General features: G+C 43.3%; 1 protein-coding gene across 3 annotated transcripts in view; it reads right to left on the reverse strand.

The window, feature by feature from the left end:
• qkia (QKI, KH domain containing, RNA binding a) overlaps nt 1-24798 on the reverse strand; it is a 165761-nt gene that overhangs the window by 83541 nt on the left and 57422 nt on the right. For all 3 annotated transcript variants that reach the window (XM_084310862.1, XM_084310861.1, XM_084310860.1), the window contains exon 2: nt 13883-14025. In XM_084310862.1, coding sequence (XP_084166988.1) covers nt 13883-14025 — 143 coding nt within the window. The remainder of the gene's footprint in view (nt 1-13882; nt 14026-24798) is intronic.

Consider the following 24798-nt stretch of genomic DNA (forward strand, 5'->3'; position numbering starts at 1 on the left):
ACAGGCTGGAAAATAAAGGGGGGGGAAAAGGGGGATGAATGAAGACGCGTTTTCCACGGCAAGACAGGAGCGTCTCTATGCCAAGAACGCAATATGGACCGCTGTTCTCTACTTTTCTTGGGAGTACGTCATAGTAGGGATGCACCGAATGGGAAATTCTTGGCCGAAACAGATACCGAAAATAGGAAACAGTTGGCCGAAAACCGAAAATGATTCATAGAATAGAATTCTTTTTTACCAATGTTGTTCAGCTACCCGATTATGGAAAAATATATGATTATGGCATGAATAATATGCATATTAGATCACTCAGTGATTAACCGCAACGGGCATATAGTAAATAAGGATAAAGTATGTTAAAGACGCATTTATTGGACTCGTTGCGCGCAGAGTTTACATAGAAACAGCGCGACTACCGAGGAGATGCATTGCTCCCAAGAGGAGGACGCAGGACTGAAGAGCTCACAGCGCGCATGTAATGAATGCGCGTTTTGATGACATCATCACAACAACACGCGTTAGGTTACAGGTTGCTTCTGTTTCGGCGATATATTTTCGGTGAAAAAACTCTTTCGGCCGAAAGCCGAAAGGCCATTTTTGGCAATTTTCGGCCGAAAACTTTCGGTGGCCGAATTTTCTGTGCATCCCTAGTACATAGTATTGAATCAGTGCCACAGACAAACACGCACAGAGCCAGCATCCTGCTTCAACACATGTTGGGGGGAAATCAGAAGGAAACGCGTGTGGGGGGATATTCCACAGTCTAATAATAATGATCGTTAGTTTCCTCTAAACAGCTGGGAGACGTGGATTGGAAGTGACATGTCTCTTCCCTACTAATACCTACATCCCTCCTCTCTCTCTCCCCCTTCTTTAGCTTTTTCCACTTTCTTCATGCCTGACCCCCCACCCCTCTCGTCTCTCCTTGTGTAAAAGACTTCTCCTGCTCTCCTCCTTATAAACAATACAAGAAGCCAACATAGACAGAGAAGATGCAAGGAGCATCTTCTACGGCTTTGATACAGGAAAACACAAGACAAGCCAAACAGTTCAGAAGTCCCACTCTACTTACCTCTTGTAGTGTTCCTGACCCATAATAGCGAACTCAGCTACTCCCAACTCATTCATTCCATAAAGTAGAGCCATATGAAATCCGTTTAATTTTTTTCCAAATTCCATTTTATTTTTTTCCAAATTCCGTTTTAATATTTCAGAATTCTGTATTTTGCTTTGTACGCTCATTTTACCATCAGAAATAGTGTCTAATAAGTTGGAATGAATAAATTTCCACAATTTAATAAGATATAACAGTCCATTTAATAGGGCTGTCTTAAATAATTCGAAGCTTCGTTCGATGGGCATGGGATTCGAATATGAAAAAAGAATTCGATTATAAGAAATATATTATATATATATATATATATATATATATATATATATATATATATATATATATATGTGTGTATATATTTCTGCAAAATCAACTCTGCCTCTCTTTGTTAACTACAACAAGCAATGCTGTTTGTTATTTAAGATGAGGTCGGACTCGGCACTGACAGATTTGTGTTCATTGTGCTGCTTTTATTAAAGCCTCAAATGACGGCTTACAATATTTCATGAAAGCAAAGTGTTTTGTTTGTCTAAGATTTAAAAATGTTTAAACTTTACAGCACTGACAAAGTTGAACAAAGTGCTGTACAAGTCCCACAACATAAAAGAAAGAAAGTTAAAAAAAGTATATATAATAAAAAAAAAAAAAAAAAAAAAAAAAAAAATTATATAGTTGATTCCATTTTTATTGCTCAATTCCGCGATTCCGTCCGCGATTCCGTGATCGCGGATTCCATATGGCTCTACATAAAGGCCTACTGTACAATTCTCCTGGATTCAATCAACACTGCTATATATAGAGCAGAGCTGTGGCCTTTTTCTACTCCATTATGTACTTAATGACACACTCTGGTTGTGTGTGTGCGAGCGCGCGCGACACACACACAAAGAGTGAACGGGAGAAACTAGGCATGTGTAATGTCTGCCATTTGTCACGCATGCCTGTGTGAAAGTGCACGTGTGTGTATGTTTGTCTGCTTAGACCATCAGTGACTCATCTTAGCCACCAGGGGGAAGCCTAATTAATTTAGGAGCTTGCCGGGCAGCTCGTAAACACATTACTGTGTTACAGTGGGGCTCAGCAGGGTTACAGAGCACAGCGCAGCACACGCACACAGCGATCAGGATACCGAGGTCAGCCCAGGGTGCCGAGCCGTGTTTATGGGTCGGCCTCACCAGTCACACCAGTCGCTGTTGCCACAGGTGCCATTCCACAGTCTCATGAGTCCGACACTGGTGTGGAGCTTAAAAGAGGAAGGTTGGTTGGCAGGCAGGCAAGCAGACATACACACACACAAATAGAAGTCGTAAACTTGTAGAGGTTAATAGGAGTTGGCAGAAACATGCACAGGTTAGTCTTTCCATGACACATTCCCATGGGTGAGTGAGTGCACATGCACACACTAGGGGTGGACGGTATAAACGGTATACGGTATAAACGGTATGAATTTGCTCTACGGTATGGATTTTGCCTATACCGTGTAACCGTAACCGGTAGTGCAGCTCTAAAATAGCAATGACGTCATGTAACCACAGCGCGACTATTTCACTCGCATTTGCCCCTAAAAATAGATAGAATTAGTCATAGATAATAGATATGTGCGAACTGGAAAAAGTTATTTAGGAGGCTTCGCGCAGTGCCAGCCCCTCCCGCACGCATGTAAACACGGGTCTACTAGTAGTCTAGTGGGACGGGACGTCTCCCTGAGCTAACGTTAGCTTAGCTACCGTTACAAAATGACCCAGTCAACTATTCACTTTTAGTTTAATACATGATGAGGCATTGTCTAACCGAACGGTATCTAGTCGGCCAGCTACCGATAGCTCCTGACATCAACAAACGCTCCATCAAGTCTAGTAGAGAGTAGACGTGTATGATAGCTCCGTTAGCCGTTAGCTCACGTTAACGGAAGTTAGTTCACCGTTCAAAACGAAATGTCCCATTGAACTAAATAATTCACTGAGGCGTTGTATTAACGTTATATATCCGGCTAGCAGTAGCTACAGATAGCTCCTGATATCAATGTCTTATAACACTGATTCGATGCGTATTCGAGCTGAGGGCTTGCTGAGCACAGTTAAGTAACGTTATGCCAATAGGGTCCAGGTGCAGCGCCGGAGAATCCTGGCCGTAGCTCTGCTCGAGGCTACTCGAGTATAGGTCCAGATGCAGCTCTGGAGAATCCTGGCCGTAGCTGGAGGCTACTAGAGTACACCAGGGTTTCCGTTAGAAAAAATTGTTGCCGGTCTCAGGGTCCGGTAGATTTTTATCTACCGGTCAAATGAGAGAAATTCCGGTCAGAGTTTATTGAGCTTAAAAACAACAGGCTATATAAAGAATGACATCCTCAAGGCATGTAGATTTATAATATTTTAACTTAAAGCTAGGCTACTTTTGCGTATACAGTCATTATATTCCAAATAAAATAAGTCCAGAGACTCCGTGCTGCTGCCGACTTTAAATCAAATAGACCTGTGTCTGTGGGCAGTCGGCCCGACATTAATAAACAGCAGTCTGTTATAATCACATTTATGAGCTAACGAATTCCGTTATATTGGACATTTGTATTAATTATATCAAGCGAAGAACTGAGAAATTTGGCAGAGAGACGGCAACATTATCGTGGGTTTGCGTGATGTATATCTCCACCTAGTCCCAACGACTTGGTGCTGGTCATAATGTCCGGTGAAAACAACTCCCTCCAAGCACAACTTGACCACCCGAACCGTACCAAAACAGGCCAAAATTAAATAGCCCATGCGACGAACGATTCATTACATTCGTTTCATCGTTGCTCCACCAAGCAGCCGGTCCAACAATATCAGCGCGAGCGCCGCAGTTAGTTTGCAAGAAGCATCCAGCTGCAGACCCGCAGAGCAGCTTTCCAGGTCTGGGGACCGCACTGTGCCAGCAAAGCTGGTGGGTTCTGTGGGTCTGCAGCTGCATGCCTTCCGCAAATCCAGCAGCAAGCTCTCGCTGAGCGAAGCAACGACAACAAACGCAATGATTGTTTCGTTCATCGCATAGGCCACCCAACTCCAGCCCATCCAAATACAATTCAAATAATCAAACTGTGCCCAGAGGGAACTATTTTCACCGGACACTATGACCGGAGAGATTAAATTTGTCGGACTTCAACAGATTTTGCCAGTCAAATACCGGTAATTACCGGCTAACGGAAACGCTGGAGTACACACAGACAGTGGAGCTTGTTGCGTGGTGGCGATGTCTCGCAGATAATACAAGTACAAGTCTAATTATATAATATATATATTTTATAAAAAAAAAAAAAAAAATTATAAAATAAAAAAATGTTTTTTTATCAAAAACGATGATACCGTGATATATACCGTTACCGTCTATGCTTCAGATTATACCGTGATATACATTTTAGACCATACCGTCCACCCCTAGCACACACACGTATTTAACACTATGTATCATATCAGCATGCATCATGTGCTTCTCTTCCTAACCTTGCAGAGGTGAACTGAGAGGCTTCTTCACTCCAGGACACCCGATAGAAGGCTTAGAGACTAGACTGCTTTTGGAATGTGGCTGATATTTCCATATATAAAAAAGGTGTTTTTCTTAATCAGCTACCGTTTGTGCTCGGCATGTTAGCCAGATGAAAGGACAATACACAAAAGCAGAAAATAGTGAAACAGGAGATTCACAAATGGGAGTTCAGTGTGTGCACTAGAAACTATCCTTAATATCACATCCAGGGAAATGGATGGTTGTCATCAACAGGCAGGTATATGCAAGTGTATGCAGAATGGAGCCTGATGTCACAAATGGCCCATCCACACCAATGCACCAACCTGCGGCGAGGTGCTGCATTGTCCGATTAGATCTGAATGAGCCCTTGCTCAGGCAAACAGTCTCTCACCCTCTCTCAACACACACCACTTGAGGCTGAGGTTACACCTTTCGTATCATCTTCGTATTGTTTTCTTATGCGTATCGCCGCGTATCGCCGCGACGCCGTGCGCCTGAGTCACACTTTTTTTTCGTTTTTGTCAGCCGAGCACACTGATGTAGTACACTGCCAAAGCAGTAGGTGGCAGTAGGTGGCAAACATGAAGGCAATTTCAACCAATCAGAACGAATGTGCCAATACACTTCCTGGTGGAAGCTCCAGCAAAGAAAATGTCAATAAGGCAGGCGCCTATGCCGCGCCACCATCTTGCTATTTTACTCAATGCAGCAATTCTTTTTTCAGCAAAGCCTAATAAAAGTGCAATAAACAAAACGGATACATTCACTGTGTGTTCTGCCTGTCATTTGTTGATGAAACAAAACTAACATCAACACAAGTGACCACCAAGAGCGGATAGTTTAGTCTAAAAAACGATCGGTAGCATTGTTAGCTGCATGCTAACGTCAATGGAGTATGCCATTATAACAATATAGCATTGTGGCTAGAAGCTAACGTTAGCTCACGCTACTTAGCCAGCACCAAACTGATGATATCGCGAGCTATCAGTAGTTAGATAACATTAGAGACAACGCTGTGTGTATTAAACAAAGGTGAATAGATGACTGGGCCATTTTGTTTAATGCTTGTTAAGTTGAAAGAGGAGCTCTGAGCTAACAGGGTCTGAATCCTGATGGCTCACGTTAGCCAGCTGCTCATGCAATCGGTAATGCTAGCAGAATGAATGGATGTAAACTTTATTTAACATATTGCATATGGGTACAATACAATACGGCTCAATACAAACAATTGTTAAGGGAATGCAGACTGTTGTAGCTTGGACTGGGGTCTTTATAACAATAACTTGACAACACATGGTAGCTGAAGCTATTTGGGACACGGAGCTATGTCCCAAACACACACACTGTTGTCACCGGAAGGGCACGCAGATGGCATCTACTGCGCATGGGCGTTTTCGCAACAACGGCTCCGTGCAGACTACACGCTGTTGACGGCGCGTATTTTAGCGTTTCTCCAAAACGCAAACACAATTTAGCGTTTCAGCCGTATCCACAAAAAAACGCCAAAAAACGCATCTCTGTGTAATAGGGACATGAAACGTATTCAAAAACATATAAAAAAAACGCCACAAATACACTAGTCTAACCATGGCCTAAGAGAGAGAGAAACGGAGAGAGGAGAGGGGAAGGAGGAGGAGGAGGGGGGGGCATTCCGTCTTTGTGTGTGTGTGTGTGTGTGTGTGTGTGTGTGTGTGTGTGTGTGTGTGTGTGTGTGTGTGTGTGTGTGTGTTTGAAAATACCAGATGAAGTCAGGAGTATTATTATATTGATATTATTTACTGAGGATGGACAGATAATGTTGATATTTAAACGAGCATCATGCAACATAAAACAAAAAATGGGCACATAATATCGTCTCATATCGATCGCAGGCACCTGAATCGAATCGTATCGTGGCAGACTGTGATATCAGCAAATATCGTATCGTTGTCCAAAGAATCGATATCGTATCGTATCGTGATGAAACTGGCGATTCCCACCCCTAGTACACACACCTCAGTCCCAGACACACATCTGTCACCCTCCAGACAAGGCTTTCAGATTAACTTCTCCTCCATCATCTCCTACCTCTACAGCCAGACTGACCACTCTACATGCCCTCAGCTGTGTGTGTGTATATATATTAGTGCTGTCAATCGATTAAAATATTCTATCTGATTAATCTCATGATTGTCCATAGTTAACTCACGATTAATCGCATTTTTTTTAAATCTTTTTTTTTATCTACCTTAACAGATTGACCGCCAGCAGCAGGGGGCGCCGATACCCCATTCATAGCCAGGTCTTTATTCAATGGATATAGTTTTAGACTGACATTTGAGAGTGCTTAAAATATATCTTATATTATATCCATCTAATAACGCCGTCGAGTCTCAGTGAGTTGCTTCTAGTCAACATGCCCGAGACAGATTGTTTTTTATACCGTTTTGAATAGAGTATGGTTTGGGTGTTTTTCAGTAATTCCAGGAAAAAGGAGAAAAAGGCATTTTACTGTAATCCAGTCATCACGTTGTAATTTTTCGGCTGATTATCTAATCAACCTGAAATCAACGCTAGATCATCATTATTATGTCTCCTCGTCCATACATGAAATGGCCGTCGTAGCGGGGCGCTCACAATGAGATGCAATAGCTCCGCCTGGCAGTAGAGGGCAGTGTTGACCGTCTGCCAGCTCAGACAGGCTCTGAAGGGTATAGTTTCAAGTTTCTTTATTAGTTGTCATACAGAGATACAGAATATTTTTGCATGAAATGCTTCTTTCTGTTTTGCTTAGATAAAATAACAAGATAGTGTAAATAGTATAATATAAGTATAAAATAGAAAGTCAAGTACGTCAGTACAGTCTATAGTCAGCTACTATACAGTACAGTGTAGAATGGTGAGGTATAGCTTAGCTTGTGGTGCCACCTTGTGGTGGTGAGGTGCAATGAGGTGCATGGGATTGATGCCAATAAATATAAAGTGTGCGTTAGTGTCTAAAGTGGGTAAAGTGGGTGCTACAGTGTGTTGTTTATTTTAAAGTGTGTGTGCGTGTGGATGTGTGTGTTGTGGGTGTATTTGATGGTCTGTTATTGTTCCTTGAGCATCCTGATGGCCTGGGGGCGTCTATATTAACACTATGGTCACCAAAAACGCCTTACCACGTCATTCCCCGCCATGCTCATTCTGCCAAAGACGCCGTACCACGTCTTTGATATCAATATTTCAAAAATCTGTGATCGCAATCATATTTCTCCCCCAGAGACTTGAGATCTACTGTTGATCCCCTCTCAACTCTCCAACGGTTCAAGAGCGCCATCTGGTGGCCGATCGGCGGATCGCTCAAACCGGAAACAGGAAATGGAAGCTGGTGCTCATTCCAATTCGGTCCGATCAATCGCTATAGGTCCCGGGACTCGAGCATGACACAATGGATAGCAATCAGTTACCAATAACTCGATAAACAACATGATTTGGACGTATATACTATTATACAACCTGGAGATGGATCGCATATTTCTACATCCCATAATAGGAATATTTCTGCTCCACGCTCATCGCCCAACGGCCCGAGGAAGCTACGGTAAGATTCAGCGTTATTTTTTAACGTGTTCGATATAAACTGCTCTGATGATCATATCACCCACACTAGATGAATCATCTAACGTTGGCCACGGAATTATAAACGACCCCCCCCCCCCCCCCATCCGGTCAACATCAGATGATAAGTAGTAACTTTGTTAAGTAGTAACAACGTCCATTTGAAATGTTTTATCTCGCGCCGATTGCTATCAAACTGTATACAATCATCAATATAATGCATTTAGGGCTATAAATCACGTTCTGGAGAAAGTTGCAGCAAACGATAAAAACATACTTATACTTTAGACCGTATTTTAGTATGAATATGTGAATGAAAAAGTATAACGTTGCTACACCCTGAACAATAGATACTTGATGTTGAATGGGCCATAGTAATGTCAATTTAGCAATACAATTTAAAAAGTTATAGCCCTGCAAAGAAGGGAAACTTCTCCATAGACAAATAGAGCTGGCGTGGGATGGTTTATTAAGAATATAAGCCTGGCGACCAAAGTGTTAATCCCAGCCAAAGAGTGCTTCGCGTTTCTCTGATTGGCCACGACGCCCATGTGACCGCGACGCGCGGTAGAGCGGAAATAGGCTGCTGCCTCCGCGTCAAGAAAGACAGACAGGCATTCTATTGCCATGCTCTGCGACAAACCCTAACCTTAACCAACTCCGAAAGAATGCCTAAACTTAACCCTAACTAGGGGTGGGCGATATATAGAGTATACTCGATGTATCGCGGATTGTTCTACCCGAGATGTAGTACTGTACTATATCGCGAACATCGAGTATTTAGTTTATATGGCGCCGCCCGCGGCCGAGAGACACTCACAGTGCTTTCCTCGAGAAGGGACGGCGGAGCAATAGGCTAACGTTAGTGTAGTCAGGGCTGTACAGTGCGATATAATGTTGCGGTTGTAATTTCATTACGACAGACCAGCGTGGACCTTTAATAACATGTAATTTAATTGACACGAGCAATGAGCTAACGGTAGCTGCTAACCAAGGTATCCATTAGGATTATGCTAAGCTACTAGCGATAGCTGCTAACCCTGGTAAACGGTCAAAGCGGACTCCACAAGACTAGTTCCATTCGTGAGGAAATGGGGTGGGTTATATTGACAATGCTTGACAACAGCAGTTTAAACATAACTTCATATTTATTAGTTATTCGTTTCTGTATATCATTCAATTTCCATCTCCGTGTGTCTCCATCTCCATCTCTTCCTGTTTACATTAGAGTGTGACGTTATCACCTACGGCAGCTTAGACGATCAAAACGCGAACATAGAACAAACCCCGAGGGGGGGAGGGGCTGGCTCTCTTGTTCATTCTCGCCCCCTCTCTCTCTCTCTCTCTCTCTCTCGCTCTCTCTCTACATTCAATGATTTAAAGTAGCCAAACGTTACAGACAGTATAAATACTAACTGGATAGTTGATGATATAAACATTTAATTTCATTATCTGAAATATTCTAAAATCATTAAGTCTGCTATAAGCCATTATACCTTTTGTGTGTGATTATTATTCTCACAGTAGGGTGTGTGTATATATATATACATATATATATATATGTGTGTGTTTGGCTAAAGTGGATAGAAAACACTCAGGGTTCGAAATTAACGGGGGCTTGGGGCATAATGCCCTTGAAAATGGACAAAATGCCCTCGAAAATCAGTTAAGGGGGGCACTTAATGCCCCCGACAGTTTACTAATTATATATATATATTTATCCGGTAATGGAGCGTCTGTGGGAGTACGGTTCAGATGACGCGCAAATAAAAAAAATTCATTTGGCGGAGCCGGTGTTCTGCACTGGCTGCAGGCAGCAGCAGCCAGCTGCCAGGTGCTAGTCAGTTTGTGTAAAAATGGCACGCACAATATAAATCAATCTTCATTACGACTTTAAAAACATAGCCATTAACATTACATATGCCTACACACATCTTGCCATAGCGTTAGGAGTTTGTAAACACAACGCACGTTTTAACTATGGTAGCCCGACGCAGCCCGCAAGCTAATACTGTAGTCAATGAAATGTCACCGTAGCTACTAGCTACTGTAGCAGAGGAGGAAATGGGAGTCTGAGAGGCGGGGTGTTTAAAGACAATGATAGGCGTTTATTCAACATCCAAGAAGGCTAACATACAACTGTGTTTTACTAACTCCAACCGGGACTATTGCCGCTTTTCCACTGCATGTTGATGTTATGAACGTCTCCTCCTAAACGTTACCGGAGCTGATAACATTGTCTGAGCTGGTGGTCCGTGACGCTAAAATGTCCGTGGGGACCCGGCGCCAACGCATAGATAGTTCCAACTCACCGAATTACGTAATCCACCACAGTTGCACTCAATATTTAAATAATGTTAGTCTAAATAAATGTAGACAGAAACATAATAATTTCAAGCAGAAAACGAATCTTTCCATTAAGAACTGACAATCAGGGAATTTAAACATGGTTGACATTGTTTTTGTGTGTTTATATGAATTAAAGAAAGGAAAGTCTAGTGCTGGCTGAGCATATTGTTTGTTTGCACTAAGTTAATACTTTGAAAAATGTAGCCTATATTTTTCAGTCAGTTCGGTCTTTGTGTGCCAAACATTATTTAAGGCTGTAAACACTGTAAACCTTTTATTTTATTTTTAATAAATGAGAAGCATGTTTAGATTTGAGTGTTAAATTTTTTTTTAATAAAAATTAACATATATCGAACTGAAAACCGTGACCCCAAAATCGTGATACGAACCAAACCGTCCCATTTTGTGAACCGTCCCACCCCTACCGTTTATCATAAAAATTCAGTGCCCCCGAAATACAAAAAAAAGCCCCCGAAAATCAATTAAGGGGGGCAAAAAAAGCCCTTGAAAAAAAATGTTAATTTCTAACCCTGGAAAACACAGTACTGTGTAAAAGTCTTAGGCACCCAAGAGTTTTTATATAAATTGTCTTAGATGTAAATAATTTTTTTTATTAGTGTGTCAGTAGACTACTCTTAGTACATTTATTAAATTATTTTTTAAAGCATCTTCATGGTTTAATAATGCAAACATATGTTGCAGGGACTTATTATAATCATCATATTGGCGTGACTGTATGCATCAAAGGGTTAAATCAAGCATTTTTAAGTGATTTAGAGGAAATGTAAAAATATCGCGATATATATCGTGTATCGCGATATAGCCAAAATATATTGCGATATCATTTTTGGCCATATCGCCCAGCCCTAACCTTAACCAACTCCGAAAGAATGCCTAAACTTAACCCTAACCATAACCAAACCCTAACCTTAACCAACTCCGAAAGAATGCCTAAACTTAACCGGCGAAAGAATGCACGTTTATAGCGAGAGATGATAAATTAATTAAACGGAAGAAAAAAAAAAGAAAAAAAAATTGAAGTGATTCGAACTCGTCACCAACGCACCGCAGGCTCCACAGCAAGGCGGCGAACGAGTTGAAATAACCGTCGATGTTAAAAGAGGGGGGATTACGGCTGCATAATGCCGCGGCAGAGCGGCCAATCAGGGAAAATGCGGAAGCACTCTGCAGCACTCTTCGGCTGGGATTAAAGAATAGGCGGCCTGGGGATTTTTTTAACTACCTATCTTTGTGAAAGTGGCTTCTCAGCTCTGGTCCAGCTGAAGACAGAGCAGAGGAACAGATTGGACATTGAACATGACCTCAGAGTTGCTTTGAGACTCTTGTCAGGACCAAACAACATCCCCAGTTATCCCATTAGTTCCCCCAAACTTACTGTCTGTCTGTTATGTTAAGCTAAGAAGTCTTCAGCTGGCTGGACCAGAGCTGAGAAGCCACTTTCACAAAGATAGGTAGTGCAGCAAAAAAAAAAAAAACGAATCGACGCAACAATATCTCGTCAACGATTTTTCATAATCGACATCGTCGATTATGTCGACTAATCGTTGCAGCCCTACTTGCCTGACTGCAGAAGTTCAAAGAGGCAGTTGTTTGGGTGGCTGGGGTCTTTGATTCAGGGTTAGAAATTAAAAAAAGAATTCAATGGCTTTTTTTGCCCCCCTTAATTGATTTTCGGGGGCTTTTTTTTTTATTTCGGGGGCACTGCATTTTTATGATAAACTGTAGGGGTGGGACGGTTCACAAAATGGACGGTTCGGTTCGTATCACGGTTTTGGGGTCACGGTTTTCGGTTCGGTTCGATATACGTACATTTTTATTAAAAAAAATTTAACACTCAAAAAAATCTAAACATGCTTCTCATTTATTAAAAAAATGTAAAAAGTTTACGGTGTTGGTGTTTACAGCCTTAAATAATGTTTGGCACACAAAGACCGAACTGACTGAAAAATATAGGCTACATTTGTCGGACTCTGCACTGACAGATGTGTTCATTGTGCTGCCTCAAATGACGGCTTACAATATTTCATGAAAGCAAAGTGTTTTGTTTGTCTAAGATTTAAAAAGGTTTAAACTTTACAGCACTGACAAAGTTGAACAAAGTGCTGTACAAGTCCCACATTAAAAAAAAAAAAAATTTAATTATAATATATATATATATATTTTTATCTCGAAGCTTCGAATTAAAATCGAATCTTGGCCCCGAAGCTTCGAATTCAAAAAAAAAAAAAAAAAAAAACGAAGGTCAGCCCTACCCGTGTCCTGCCCCTCAGTCTGTCTGACCATCTCCTGCCCCTCCGTTTGTCTGACCGTCTCCTGTGCCCTGCCCCTCTGTCTGTCCGACAGTCTCATGTGTCCACCAGGCCCTCTGGCAGCACTCATTGAACACTAGCTTCTATTTTCTACATCCTGGGCATTTATGGAAAAGTAGTTTTCACTGCCCTCTCCTCCTGTTTATTACCCTCACCTGCCCCCAAGCTTGCCTGTAAACAGCTGACCGTGCTTTCCTTTGGCCAGGACTGATTTAGCCTGCTGACTGATATAGCCATGCCATGGTGGTAGATTAACAACTTGGTACACACGCTACGCACAGAGAAACTGGCGGAGTAAATAAACAGTCAATAGAAAGTGGATTTCTATGGGTGGGATGAATAAATAGCCCAGTTTCACCCTGATTCGGTTGACAAGTCCATTTAAAGTTGTAACAAGAGTGAGTGTCTTCACAAAAGTCACCGGTGCACACAGATCATAATAGCTTATTTTTATTGTGAGGTGCAAGGATAAACATTTCAACACATACGATAACCACTCCAGCCCTGGCATACGATAGCTATCCACTCCAGCCCTGGCATACGATAACTATCCACTCCAGCCCTGGCATACGATAACTAACCACTCCAGCACTGGCATACGATAACTAACCACTCCAGCACTGGCATACGGTAACTAACCACTCCAGCACTGGCATACGGTAATTAACCACTCCAGCACTGGCATACGATGAAAGAAGAAAGGAGAGGGGGAGGAGAGAGAAACCGAGAAAGAGACTGTCCCCAGTGCCGACAGATTGCTGAACCATCAGCACCCATCAGGCTAGTGATGCCACGTCACCCAGACACGCAGCCAAGGGCAAGGTAACAGACTACTTGTTCGCTTGCTTGTGCATGTTGGACTGATACAAGGTGCATGGATCCAATACTGACATTAAAAGGATGAATATATTAATATTACTCAAACTGTGTTAATGAAGTAAGTACATTGGTACTGATGCTCTGATGTATCCGTGTGTGTGTGTGTGTGTGTGTGTGTGTGTGTGGTCCTTACGTCTGGGTACTCTTTGACGGGCACAAAGAGCTTCTCGTTCATGTGTACGATGGGTCCCTGTGGCTCCGGCAGCTCCAGGGAGGGTTTGTCCATCAGGCCGTTGACTGAGTCGCTGTACATGTCCTTACGAACTCTGTTGATCTCTGAAACACAACATGGAGAATAACACGTCAAATACTTGGTGAAGAAGTACATGGGGATGAAACATCTTTTTTTTAATAAGTTAAATGTTCATGTTAAAAGCTCTATTCTCCAACAGAAATCTATGCAGTGTACTACTGCTGCCCAAAAAACTGGAGACAAAAGTGCTTCTCCATTTGAGTCACTAAAAAAGGAAAGAAGTTTAACACAAGTGCACTCACCCTTAAATCATACAAATCCCTCTCTCTCTCTCCCTCTCTCTCACACACACACAGCGCTGAGGAATGTAGTCCCACGGGGCGGAGAGACAAGGCGCTCATTCATCCTGCCCAGAGTTACACACATACTGTGTGTGTGTGTGTTGCAATGTGATGAGGGTTGACGACTGCAGCCGTAACACCCTTTAGCAGAGGACACACTCATCGGTCACGCTAACCGACTTCCCGCATGTGCAGTGATCACACACACAATCCCAGAGCCAAAGAGCAAGAAATGAAGGAACAGATGGAGAGTGTGTGACTATGAAATAAAATAACCCGACAGACAGCAACTGGTCAGGCCATGTGGAATGGAATCAAATGGAATGCGTGTGTGTGTGTGTGGGGGGGGGGGGGGGTCTCCACCTGTGGGGCCTCTCAGAAAGCCTGGGGCTCCATTTAACCCCCTCCCCCGCTTCCCACTGGAGCCCTCAAGAGATTCAGGTCTGACCCTGAACACCGGAGCCCCTCTGGGCAAGAAGAACACAAGGTACAAGGCAGGAAAGAACTATACGTCATGTATAACAATTGACCTCAGACCTCAAACCACACCCTCTTCTTTGTCAGAAGGAAGCAATCTTCAAAAAAGGTTTAAGAATACATTTAGAAATTCAAACAAAATCTAGTTTTCAGTCTCTCTTGACGTTAGAACTGACTAGCCCACAAAACATTTGCTTGTGAAAAAAAAACAATTATATTGTTCAAGCAGAATACATTCATAGATTAATAAAGAAGTAGGGGTGTGTAACGATTCAACCTCACAACGATTAGATTACGATTCTTCAGGCATCATTCAATGCATCATGAAATCTCTTCATTTGACCACGATTCGATAAATTTTCGGATCAGTTAATTCCCCAAAGAATGTTGAATACACTAATGTGGCTGGGGGAACTGATTCACTCAGCATGAATGGACTATAGGTAAATAAAAACAATACACAAAAAAAGAAAAAAAGTCTTTACATTTAGATTAATTTAGATTATAATCGATTCTAACATTCAAATCGATGCATCGAATCGAACACATTAGAATCGATGCATTTCGATTAATCAATGCATCGTTACACCCCTATAAAGAAGACATTCTGAATGCACAGTTCATGTAAGTGGTTACGATATGATTTGGGATCAATGTGAACCTATATACTACTGCTATAGAAAGGACAGAAAAAACGGTGCGATTCGACACGGATCGAGTTGTGTTTACTCAGGGTCCCCAGATAAAAGTATCGACAGCACAGTGATGGATGGGGTCACAGACGCACATCTGGTGAGCAGCTGTGCAGACTGGGGGAACAGGGAGACACATCAAGCCTCACAAACAAGGGAAGAAGAGATTCCACTTAAGAGCTCCCACTCTAACCTTAACCACATGAGCAGATCTCACTCACACACTTATACGGTATACCCACTTAATACCATATGAACTCATCCTCCCTGCATCTAGCGGAGGGTCAGTAAGGGCATGCGTCCACCTAGGGGTGGACGGTATGGTCTAAAATTTATATCACGGTATAATTTGAAGCATAGACGGTAACGGTATATATCACGGTATCATTGTTTTTGATTAAATTTTTTTTTTTTTTTTTTATATAATTTTTTTTTTTTTTTTATAAAATATATATATTATATAATCAGACTTGTACTTGTATTATCTGCGAGACATCGCCACCACGCAACAAGCTCCACTGTCTGTGTGTACTCTAGTAGCCTCCAGCTACGGCCAGGATTCTCCGGAGCTGCACCTGGACCCTATTGGTATAACGTTACTTAACTGTGCTCAGCAAGCCCTCCGCTCGAATACGCATCGAATCAGTGTTATAAGACATTGATATCAGGAGCTATCTGTAGCTACTGCTAGCCGGATATATAACGTTAATACAACGCCTCAGTGAATTATTTAGTTCAATGGGACATTTCGTTTTGAACGGTGAACTAACTTGCGTTAACGTGAGCTAACAGCTAACAGGTAGCACACACGTCTCTACTAGACTTTGTGGAGCGTTTGTTGATGTCAGGAGCTATCGGTAGCTGGCCGACTAGATACCGTTCGGTTAGACAATGCCTCATCATGTATTAAACTAAAAGTGAATAGTTGACTGGGTCATTTTGTAACGGTAGCTAAGCTAACGTTAGCTCAGGCAGACGCCGCCGTCCTCCCGTGTCCCGTCCCACTAGACTACTAGACCCGTGTTTACATGCGTGCGGTAGGGGCTGGCACGGCCACTGCGCGAAGCCTCCTAAATAACTTTTTCCAGTTCGCACATATCTATTATCTATGACTAATTCTATCTATTTTTAGGGGCAAATGCGAGTGAAATAGTCGCGCTGTGGTTACATGACGTCATTGCTATCTACCGGTTACACGGTATAGTCAAAATCCATACCGTAGAGCAAATTCATACCGTATACGTTTATACCGTCCACCCATCTCACAAAAACGCTGGCAGTGCACCGGTAGTGCTGGCATGAAGCGCATCTTGTAGATGACCGCTACAGCCATCTTTTTATCGTTTTTTCCTGCCGCGGTTTTGCACATAGCATATTTTAATACACTTTATTGTATATTAATTATATATATAGTTATTGCCTGACACCACAGTTCGCCCTTTGCTTTTTATTAGCTTTTTAGTAGTGTATTCGTGTAGTTATTATTATTAGTGTATTAAGTGCTTTGTCGCAAATCTCAATGGCCCGTCTCTTGTGGGTAGACACTAGACAGCCAAGACAGGCAGGCAACTCCGGTGTCAGGTTACAAACAGAGTGGTAGATATGAATGGCTGTGATTGGTTGTCTGAAAATGAGCTCAGCGCACCGCTCTGGAAAGTTCAGAAAGTTTCATCTTTAAACGCTGTGTGCGGCCGCACAAAAAAGCTGAAAAAAGAAGCCGACTGCAGCGCATTTCCTATAGGCGGCGCATGCGGCCGCATACGCTCCCTCCCCATTGGGATACATTGAAAAAAAGCGCTGGCGCCCATAAATATGAGATAGGTGGACCCGGGCCCTAAGGAGACATATTACATATCCGTTCCCACCGCTCGTTTGACTTCGGCCCATATTGCAGTTATATGAACAGGGGCTATAGGGAGTGGAACTCTACACTGGGGCCGCGGGTGTGAGCAGGAGGACAAGCCAAGAAGAAAACCAGAAATGCTCATTAGAACAGGATGGGTTTAGATTTGTGGATTATGGAATATCTCATCCCCACTGACTAAAGCACCTAGCTTCCACAGCCTCGCCCAGCCTGCACGCACGCACACACAACACCCTGTTGAACTGGCCACTAAAGGGAATATGTCTGCGTGATAGGGCTGGGCGATTAATCAAGTTTCAATTTCAAATTACAATGTTGGCTTCCCACAGTCATGAAAATAAGATAGACATACAATTATTAAAATGCTGCATGGCGTGTTGCTCTCAATTGGTCTCGTTTTGTAAATGCAGCGCACCCTTCCTTCACAGCTGTGTGCTGCGCCCGTCAAATCAATAGTTATTTTTTTTAATAATCGTGATTTCAATTAGGGATGGGCGTGAGTAATAATCAATTACTCGTAGCTATGAGTAAAAGCGAAATAAAATATCGAAATTATTAATTTTGATGATGATTTTTTTAACATATCTTTTCACATGTATGTGTAAGATTCTACCGTTTGTTGGTTTCCTTAAACATATATACGTGAATGAACAAAAACAAGTAAAACATTTTACGTCCCCCGTCCGTCCCCCCCCTTTTCGAGTAATACACGATCAATAGAGTATAGCATGCGATCAATCGATCTGGATTTCTTTAAAATGCCCATCCCTAATTTCAATATCATAATCGAGCAGCCCTGGCGTGTGGGACCTCTAATGTTAGAGAAACTACAACGTCCTGAAGGTATGTCATATCATTTGCTAGTGTCCTGAAACAAACATGCATACATGAACCCACAAAGACATAAAAAAGGGCAAGGTGCATAAAACATATTAACACACACACACCAATCCAGCCAAGAATGTGATCCATCTGAATGTGACCAATCCACAAAAGAATGAAGTGGAACACATGCACGTGACGACCACCCCTCCATCCCATTTCCTTCCATGTGAAATGCCACATTACCATATGGAGGCCAAGCCGGGGCATCAGTGGAGACGTGCGACATTTGACAACCTCTAATTTCAGCACCGTAAAAAATTCCTCACAAGTCTTTTCTGAAGCGCTGCGCTCACCTAAAAATTACCCCCCCTGCCTCGCGCTTCCGACAAAATAATTTGTCTAGCTGTCCACCCAGGGGAGAAAGAACGCCACGACTGAGAAGGGGGGAAAGGGAGAGAGGGAGGGGGAGAGACTGAGACGGAGAGGTCTCACCTTAAAAAACTGCAAAGGAATGGAAGGAAAGTTAGCTGGAGTTGGGAAGCGTTAGCCTAGACGAGCCATACACACGTGTGCCATGTGTGCAGTTTTAGCTTCATACAAGTTTGCATTATACTTTGTTGTTCAAATCCATATATAGGGTAGGCTGCGAGTGTTGGTTTAATTTCCATCTCTTATACTAAAAAAGGAATATCACCATATTTAGAAAAGATACATTATTTTTGCTTATATTAGCTCTTAAACTTTTTTATAATAATTATATAATTTTAGAAATTAAGTAGAAATGTATATGCATCACTTTCTTAGGCTTTATTATAGAGGTGTACTGCATGTTCCGTGAGAGGAGTAAGCTTAGCGATCTGAGACATAATGCTTCAGTGATATTGAAACCAGAGCTGTGACACATCTTGAAATTCTTTATAGACTGACTAGAGTTTGGTGTGTCGGACCTTGAACGTTGGGTGCTTTGCTAAATCTGTTGCATTAACACCCCGCCTTGTTTGGCACTGCTCTGTAGCATCGTTTGTATATGGGCTTGCTAGTAATGTATCAGGGCTTGAAATTGCGAACGAATTGGTTGCATATGCGACTGAAATTGTATCTGTGCAATCTGTACATAAAGACCCAATGCCTCATCCGTAGCTAACAGTGTACTGCACTGCCACAGGACCTAGCATGTCCTACCATGCTCTGTAAATAGCTCATGTACAGATACCGATATGCCTACTTTGTTTATTGCACCATGTCGCTCTATTGGTTGGACTCTTATTATTACTTGCATTATGCACATCGTTGCGGGTGAGACCCCCCGCATTTCAATGTATACCTGTATGCTGTGACAAATAAAACGCTTGTATCTATCTTGTATCTCAAAATATAATTGGGAGCATTCGTGCAACCTCCTCCTCCCTCCCCGAACATCCCTTTCTCTGTCCATTCGCTAAGTCACTCAGTATGTGAATCGACAGTGACGATTCTAACCAATCAAAAGTGAGCTTGATGTTCTTACCTTTAATGCCGATTTTAGATTGGTTAAGTCGACGCACACACACGCTCACACACCCTCATTGCCCCTCCCCGCCTCATTCGCACCGAAGATAGCAAGCGTGCAGGTCCTCTTTTAACATCACTGAAGCAACAATTAAACAATGGCCCAGTAAACTGTTCATTTTAGTTTAGTACACGAGGCGATGTCTAACGTTATCTAGCTGGCTAGCTACTGATAGCGCATAACATAATTGAAATTAGTTTTGCAGCTGTGGCTAACGTTAGCTACCGTTATTCGGGTGGCTAATGTTAGCTTGCTAATACGGGCTGTGCTGGCTGGCTAATGGCTACCTTTTAATTCGCAATGGAGTGGAGTTAACTAACTGTAGACATCGATGTGATTGGCTGAGACTGTATTTTGTACGGTTGGCTGCTTGGCTGTTGTGGATTCGGGTAGCCAGCTAGCAGCTAACATCATCTCAACGTCAACACTAGGTTGACACTGAGCTTGTTTGCCGACAGCAATGTGGTCCGACAAACAATAATGGTCCGTGCGGAACCCTTATCACCAACACATAGTTCCGTGTGTGAATTATGTTGAGCCACCACAAAAGATTAATCCACTTTAATCCAGTAATAATTAGGGCTGCCAATTTTTTTATGTACCGAATACCGTGAAACCGTGGTATTTTTGCCCAAGGTTATCGTACCCTCAAAATGTCATACCGGCACATGCCTAGTCTACACTATAAGCTACACTACTAGGTCACTCTACCCTATACTATAGTTTAAGGCTACTTTCACTGTTTTACTGCATTACAGTACTGTTATATAGTCGTTTTTTTATCAATAAAAAAAATATTACATATATATTGTTGGTGCTCCTTACATTTTGGTGGGTTCTACTATATTTTAGCTGGTGCTACCAAGTAAACATTTACATTTCGAGCCCTGTGTATCCTTCCCATTTCCTTGTTTATTAACAAGCCAACAGCAGATAAGATCCACAAACTATTTTCAAGTGAAGTGGAAGAAAGGAGACCAGACTGTTGAGCAGTGGTTTGTGTGTAGCACCCACCGACAGCACCTAGTATGTGTGTCACCGTCAGGAGTGAGAAAAATGCAGGTGCAGACGATGGGTATGAATGGTGTGGCAAATGAGTATTGAAACAGTTTGAAATATTCAGTATAAATATATACTGGATATTTATGACAACACTAGTGTGTGTTAAGAGGGTTATATGAAGGGCTGTGAGCAGTAACACAACCTGTGCTCCTCCACCATCTCTCAGCTCAGCGCTAGTGTATCACCCAGGAACTGACTCAGCAGTCTAACCCTTTCAACACACAGCACTTGACTGTCAGGTCTGTCTATACACCTAAGTGTGGGCTGAGAAACACACATACACACACACACACACAAGAGTTGGGGAAAGAATGAATGTCTCCATTCAGCTTCTTATCCGGACGTCTGGCAAGCAGAAACCAGAGAGAATAGACTGGGTGGGTGAGAGTGAGTGTGAGAGAGACAGACAGACTGAGAGAAAGGGATGAGCACAGCGCTAAGAGAGAAAGGAGACTGGTTTCTTGACTGCAGCACTCCACTACCTCCATGTAAGTTAAAACACATCTTTCTCCGCTCTCTCTCTCTCTCTCTCCCTCTAATCTGCAGCAAGAAAAGGAAATGTCACAGTCCGTGGCTGCAGATATCCTTATCTGCCCTGTGGAAGCTCAGATAAAGACCTGACTGGGATGAGTCTGTCTCTGGGAGGGCTGGGTGAGAGGAGGACAGGCGGGACGAAGAGAGGGCTGGGTGAGAGGAGGAAGAAGAGAGGGCTGGGTGAGAGAGGAGGAAGAAGAGAGGGCTGGGTGAGAGAGGAGGAAGAAGAGAGGGCTGGGTGAGAGAGGAGGAAGAAGAGAGGGCTGGGTGAGAGAGGAGGAAGAAGAGGGCTGGGTGAGAGAGGAGGAAGAAGAGGGCTGGGTGAGAGAGGAGGAAGAAGAGAGGGCTGGGTGAGAGAGGAGGAAGAAGAGAGGGCTGGGTGAGAGAGGAGGAAGAAGAGGGCTGGGTGAGAGAGGAGGAAGAAGAGGGCTGGGTGAGAGAGGAGGAAGAAGAGAGGGCTGGGTGAGAGAGGAGGAAGAAGAGGGCTGGGTGAGAGAGGAGGAAGAAGAGAGGGCTGGGTGAGAGAGGAGGAAGAAGAGAGGGCTGGGTGAGAGAGGAGGAAGAAGAGAGGGCTGGGTGAGAGAGGAGGAAGAAGAGAGGGCTGGGTGAGAGAGGAGGAAGAAGAGAGGGCTGGGTGAGAGAGGAGGAAGAAGAGAGGGCTGGGTGAGAGGAGGAAGAAGAGAGGGCTGGGTGAGAGGAGGAAGAAGAGAGGGCTGGGTGAGTGAGGAGGAAGAAGAAGAGAGGGCTGGGTGAGTGAGGAGGAAGAAGAGAGGGCTGGGTGAGAGAGGAAGAAGAGAGGGCTGGGTGAGGGAAAGGAGGACAGGCAGGAAGAAGAGGGCTGGGTGAGAGGGCAGGGAGGAAGAAGAGAGGACTGGGAGGAAGAAGAGGGCTGGGTGAGAGGAGGAAGAAGAGGGCTGGGTGAGAGGGCAGGGAGGAAGAAGAGAGGACTGGGAGGAAGAAGAGGGCTGGGTGAGAGGAGGAAGAAGAGGGCTGGGTGAGAGGGCAGGGAGGAAGAAGAGAGGACTGGGAGGAAGAAGAGGGCTGGGAGGAAGAAGAGGACTGGGAGGAAGAAGAGGACTGGGAGGAAGAAGAGGGCTGGGTGAGAGGAAGAAGAGAGGGCTGGGTGAGGAAGAAGGGAGGGGAGGACTGAAGAATATGGAGAAAGAACAAGGCGGTAGAAAATAAATAATGAACAGGAATGTAAATATGAACACATTGACTGAGGCAGATGAGGTTGGAAGGCCTAGAGGGCTTATCCACCACAGCAGGTTGAAGCACTGACAAGACTAAGGGCTAGGGCTGGGCGATAAAACGATTATTGCGATATATTTTAATAATCGATATCGATTGATAATTAAACAAATCAATACTCTTTTTTAATTTTTTTTTACCTGCAACAGGGCAGTTTTAAAACCAGAGATAGTGGACAGACTTTTCTTTCTTGCCTGCAACTTATAGTAATGGCTTTGCTTGTCCAAATGACAATACTGACCAAATTGAGATTTATTTTTCTCTTGTCCATTTATTTTAGGGATGCCCCGATCAAGTTTTTTGCCACCGATACCGATCACCGATCGTCTATGAGCCATATCGGCCGATACCGATCGTTTTTGGTTTTATATAAAAAAAAAATATATATATATACTTTAAAAAATATATTTATATAAAATATATATATTATAATTATACTTGTAGTTGTATTATTTGCGAGACATCGCCACCACGCAACAAGTCAAAATGCTTGCTATCGGCAAACAGCTCCACTGTCTGTGTGTATACTCTGCTTTGGTCAAATCACATTCAGCATTGCCCTCAGCGTCCCCAGTCAGAGCGATAGTTCAACAGGGTCTGAAACGTATAAGATGTGAAGCATGATAGCTAATTAGCCAATGTTCAGCTGCAAAAACAAAGTCAATTATGTTATATAGACATTGATATCAGGAGCTATCTGTAGCTACTGCTAGCCGGCTAGATGACGTTAGACAATGCATCATGTATTAAAATAAAGTGAACTATTTAGTTTACTGGATCATTTCGTTGTGATCTAACAGTGATCTAACGTGAGCTAACGTTAGCTACCTATGCTAACGGAGGTATCATGCTGGCGCATCCCTATCATTCTTAAACTGAAATGCGCATTTGTTGATATCAGGAGCTATCAGTAGCTAGCCAGTTAGACAACGCCTCATGTATTAAACTAAAGTGAATAGTTGACTGTGTAGTTTTGTTTAAACAGTAACGTTAGCTCGGTAGCTCACAAGCGATAGCTAGTTAGCCAACGCTACCCAGCACTTGCGAAAACGAATGCCAAACTGTCACGTTGATATCAGGAGCTATCAGTAGCTAGATAACATTAGACAACGCCTCATGTATTAAACAAAAGTGAATAGATGACTGGGCCATTTTGTTTAACGCTTGTTATGTTGAAAGAGGAGCTCTGCGGTGCTCATGCACTCGACTCTTGCCGAAGGGTTTGTTGATAACATGACAGGTCTGGGAGGAGGAGGGGCAAGACGTGCAGCAGGCAGCAGCTGTGTGGCTGTGAGAAGAGCGAGTGAGAACTCCACTGAGAATTGGATCATGTTTTCCGTGTCATCGATCGGTTTTCACGATCGGCGAAAATAAAGCATTATCGGAATTCACCGATCTCATATTTATACTGAATATCGGCCGATACCGATCGCTGGCCGATCGATCGGGGCATCCCTAATTTATTTCGTTTGATTTAAAATACAGTTTGAAGGCGGCCGGGTAGCGCAGCGGACTAAGCGTCTGTCTACCACCACAGAGCCAGAGGGATCGAATCCGGCCGTGGTGCCTCCGGCTTGGCCGACTGTCCATACTAACACAATTGGCAGTGTTAGCGGGTGGGTGGGAAGCCGGCGTGGGTGGGTTCTGGTCGCTGTAAACAGCAACTCCTACAGTTCGGTCGGGGCTCCTGCACAGCAAGGGAAGGATCTGGGAGAGGTAGTGTGACCTTCCACACGTTACTCTCCCAGTGAGAGTCCGCGCTGCCAGGTGAAAAGAAGCGGTGGGCTGGCTACACATGTGTCGGAGGAAGCATGCGATAGTCTCCGCCCTCCCAGACCGACAGTAGGGGGTAGAGTGCGCAACAGCCAGCAGAGAAGCCTACTTTCGCTTTCAAACCAGCTGCAGCCTGAGAACTGGAGTGTGAGGGGCTGTAACACTAACAATATACAGGGAACAAAATAAGCGGTCCGCCAAACGCCAATGACGTGTAGATTTCCTCTTTGGCTGGTAAATTACAGAGGCTACTCAGCCACTCTGGCGTGTAAAATAATTGGGAGCCATGTGAGCATATTAGAGTATTATATCAGGGCTATACAGTGCGAGCATTTCACTCGCATTTGCCTCTAAAAATAGGTTTGTGCGAACCGGACAAATCATTTAGGAGCACAGTGTGCAAGTAATAGTCTTGCGTAGTGGGGGGCGTGTCAACTGCCAATTGTCATTTCATAATAGAGATGGAGCAGCGTGGATCAGCTCTAACA

Source organism: Notolepis coatsorum, assembly GCF_963971535.1.
Source record: "Notolepis coatsorum genome assembly, chromosome: 3".
NCBI classification, from domain to species: Eukaryota; Metazoa; Chordata; class Actinopteri; order Aulopiformes; family Paralepididae; genus Notolepis; species Notolepis coatsorum.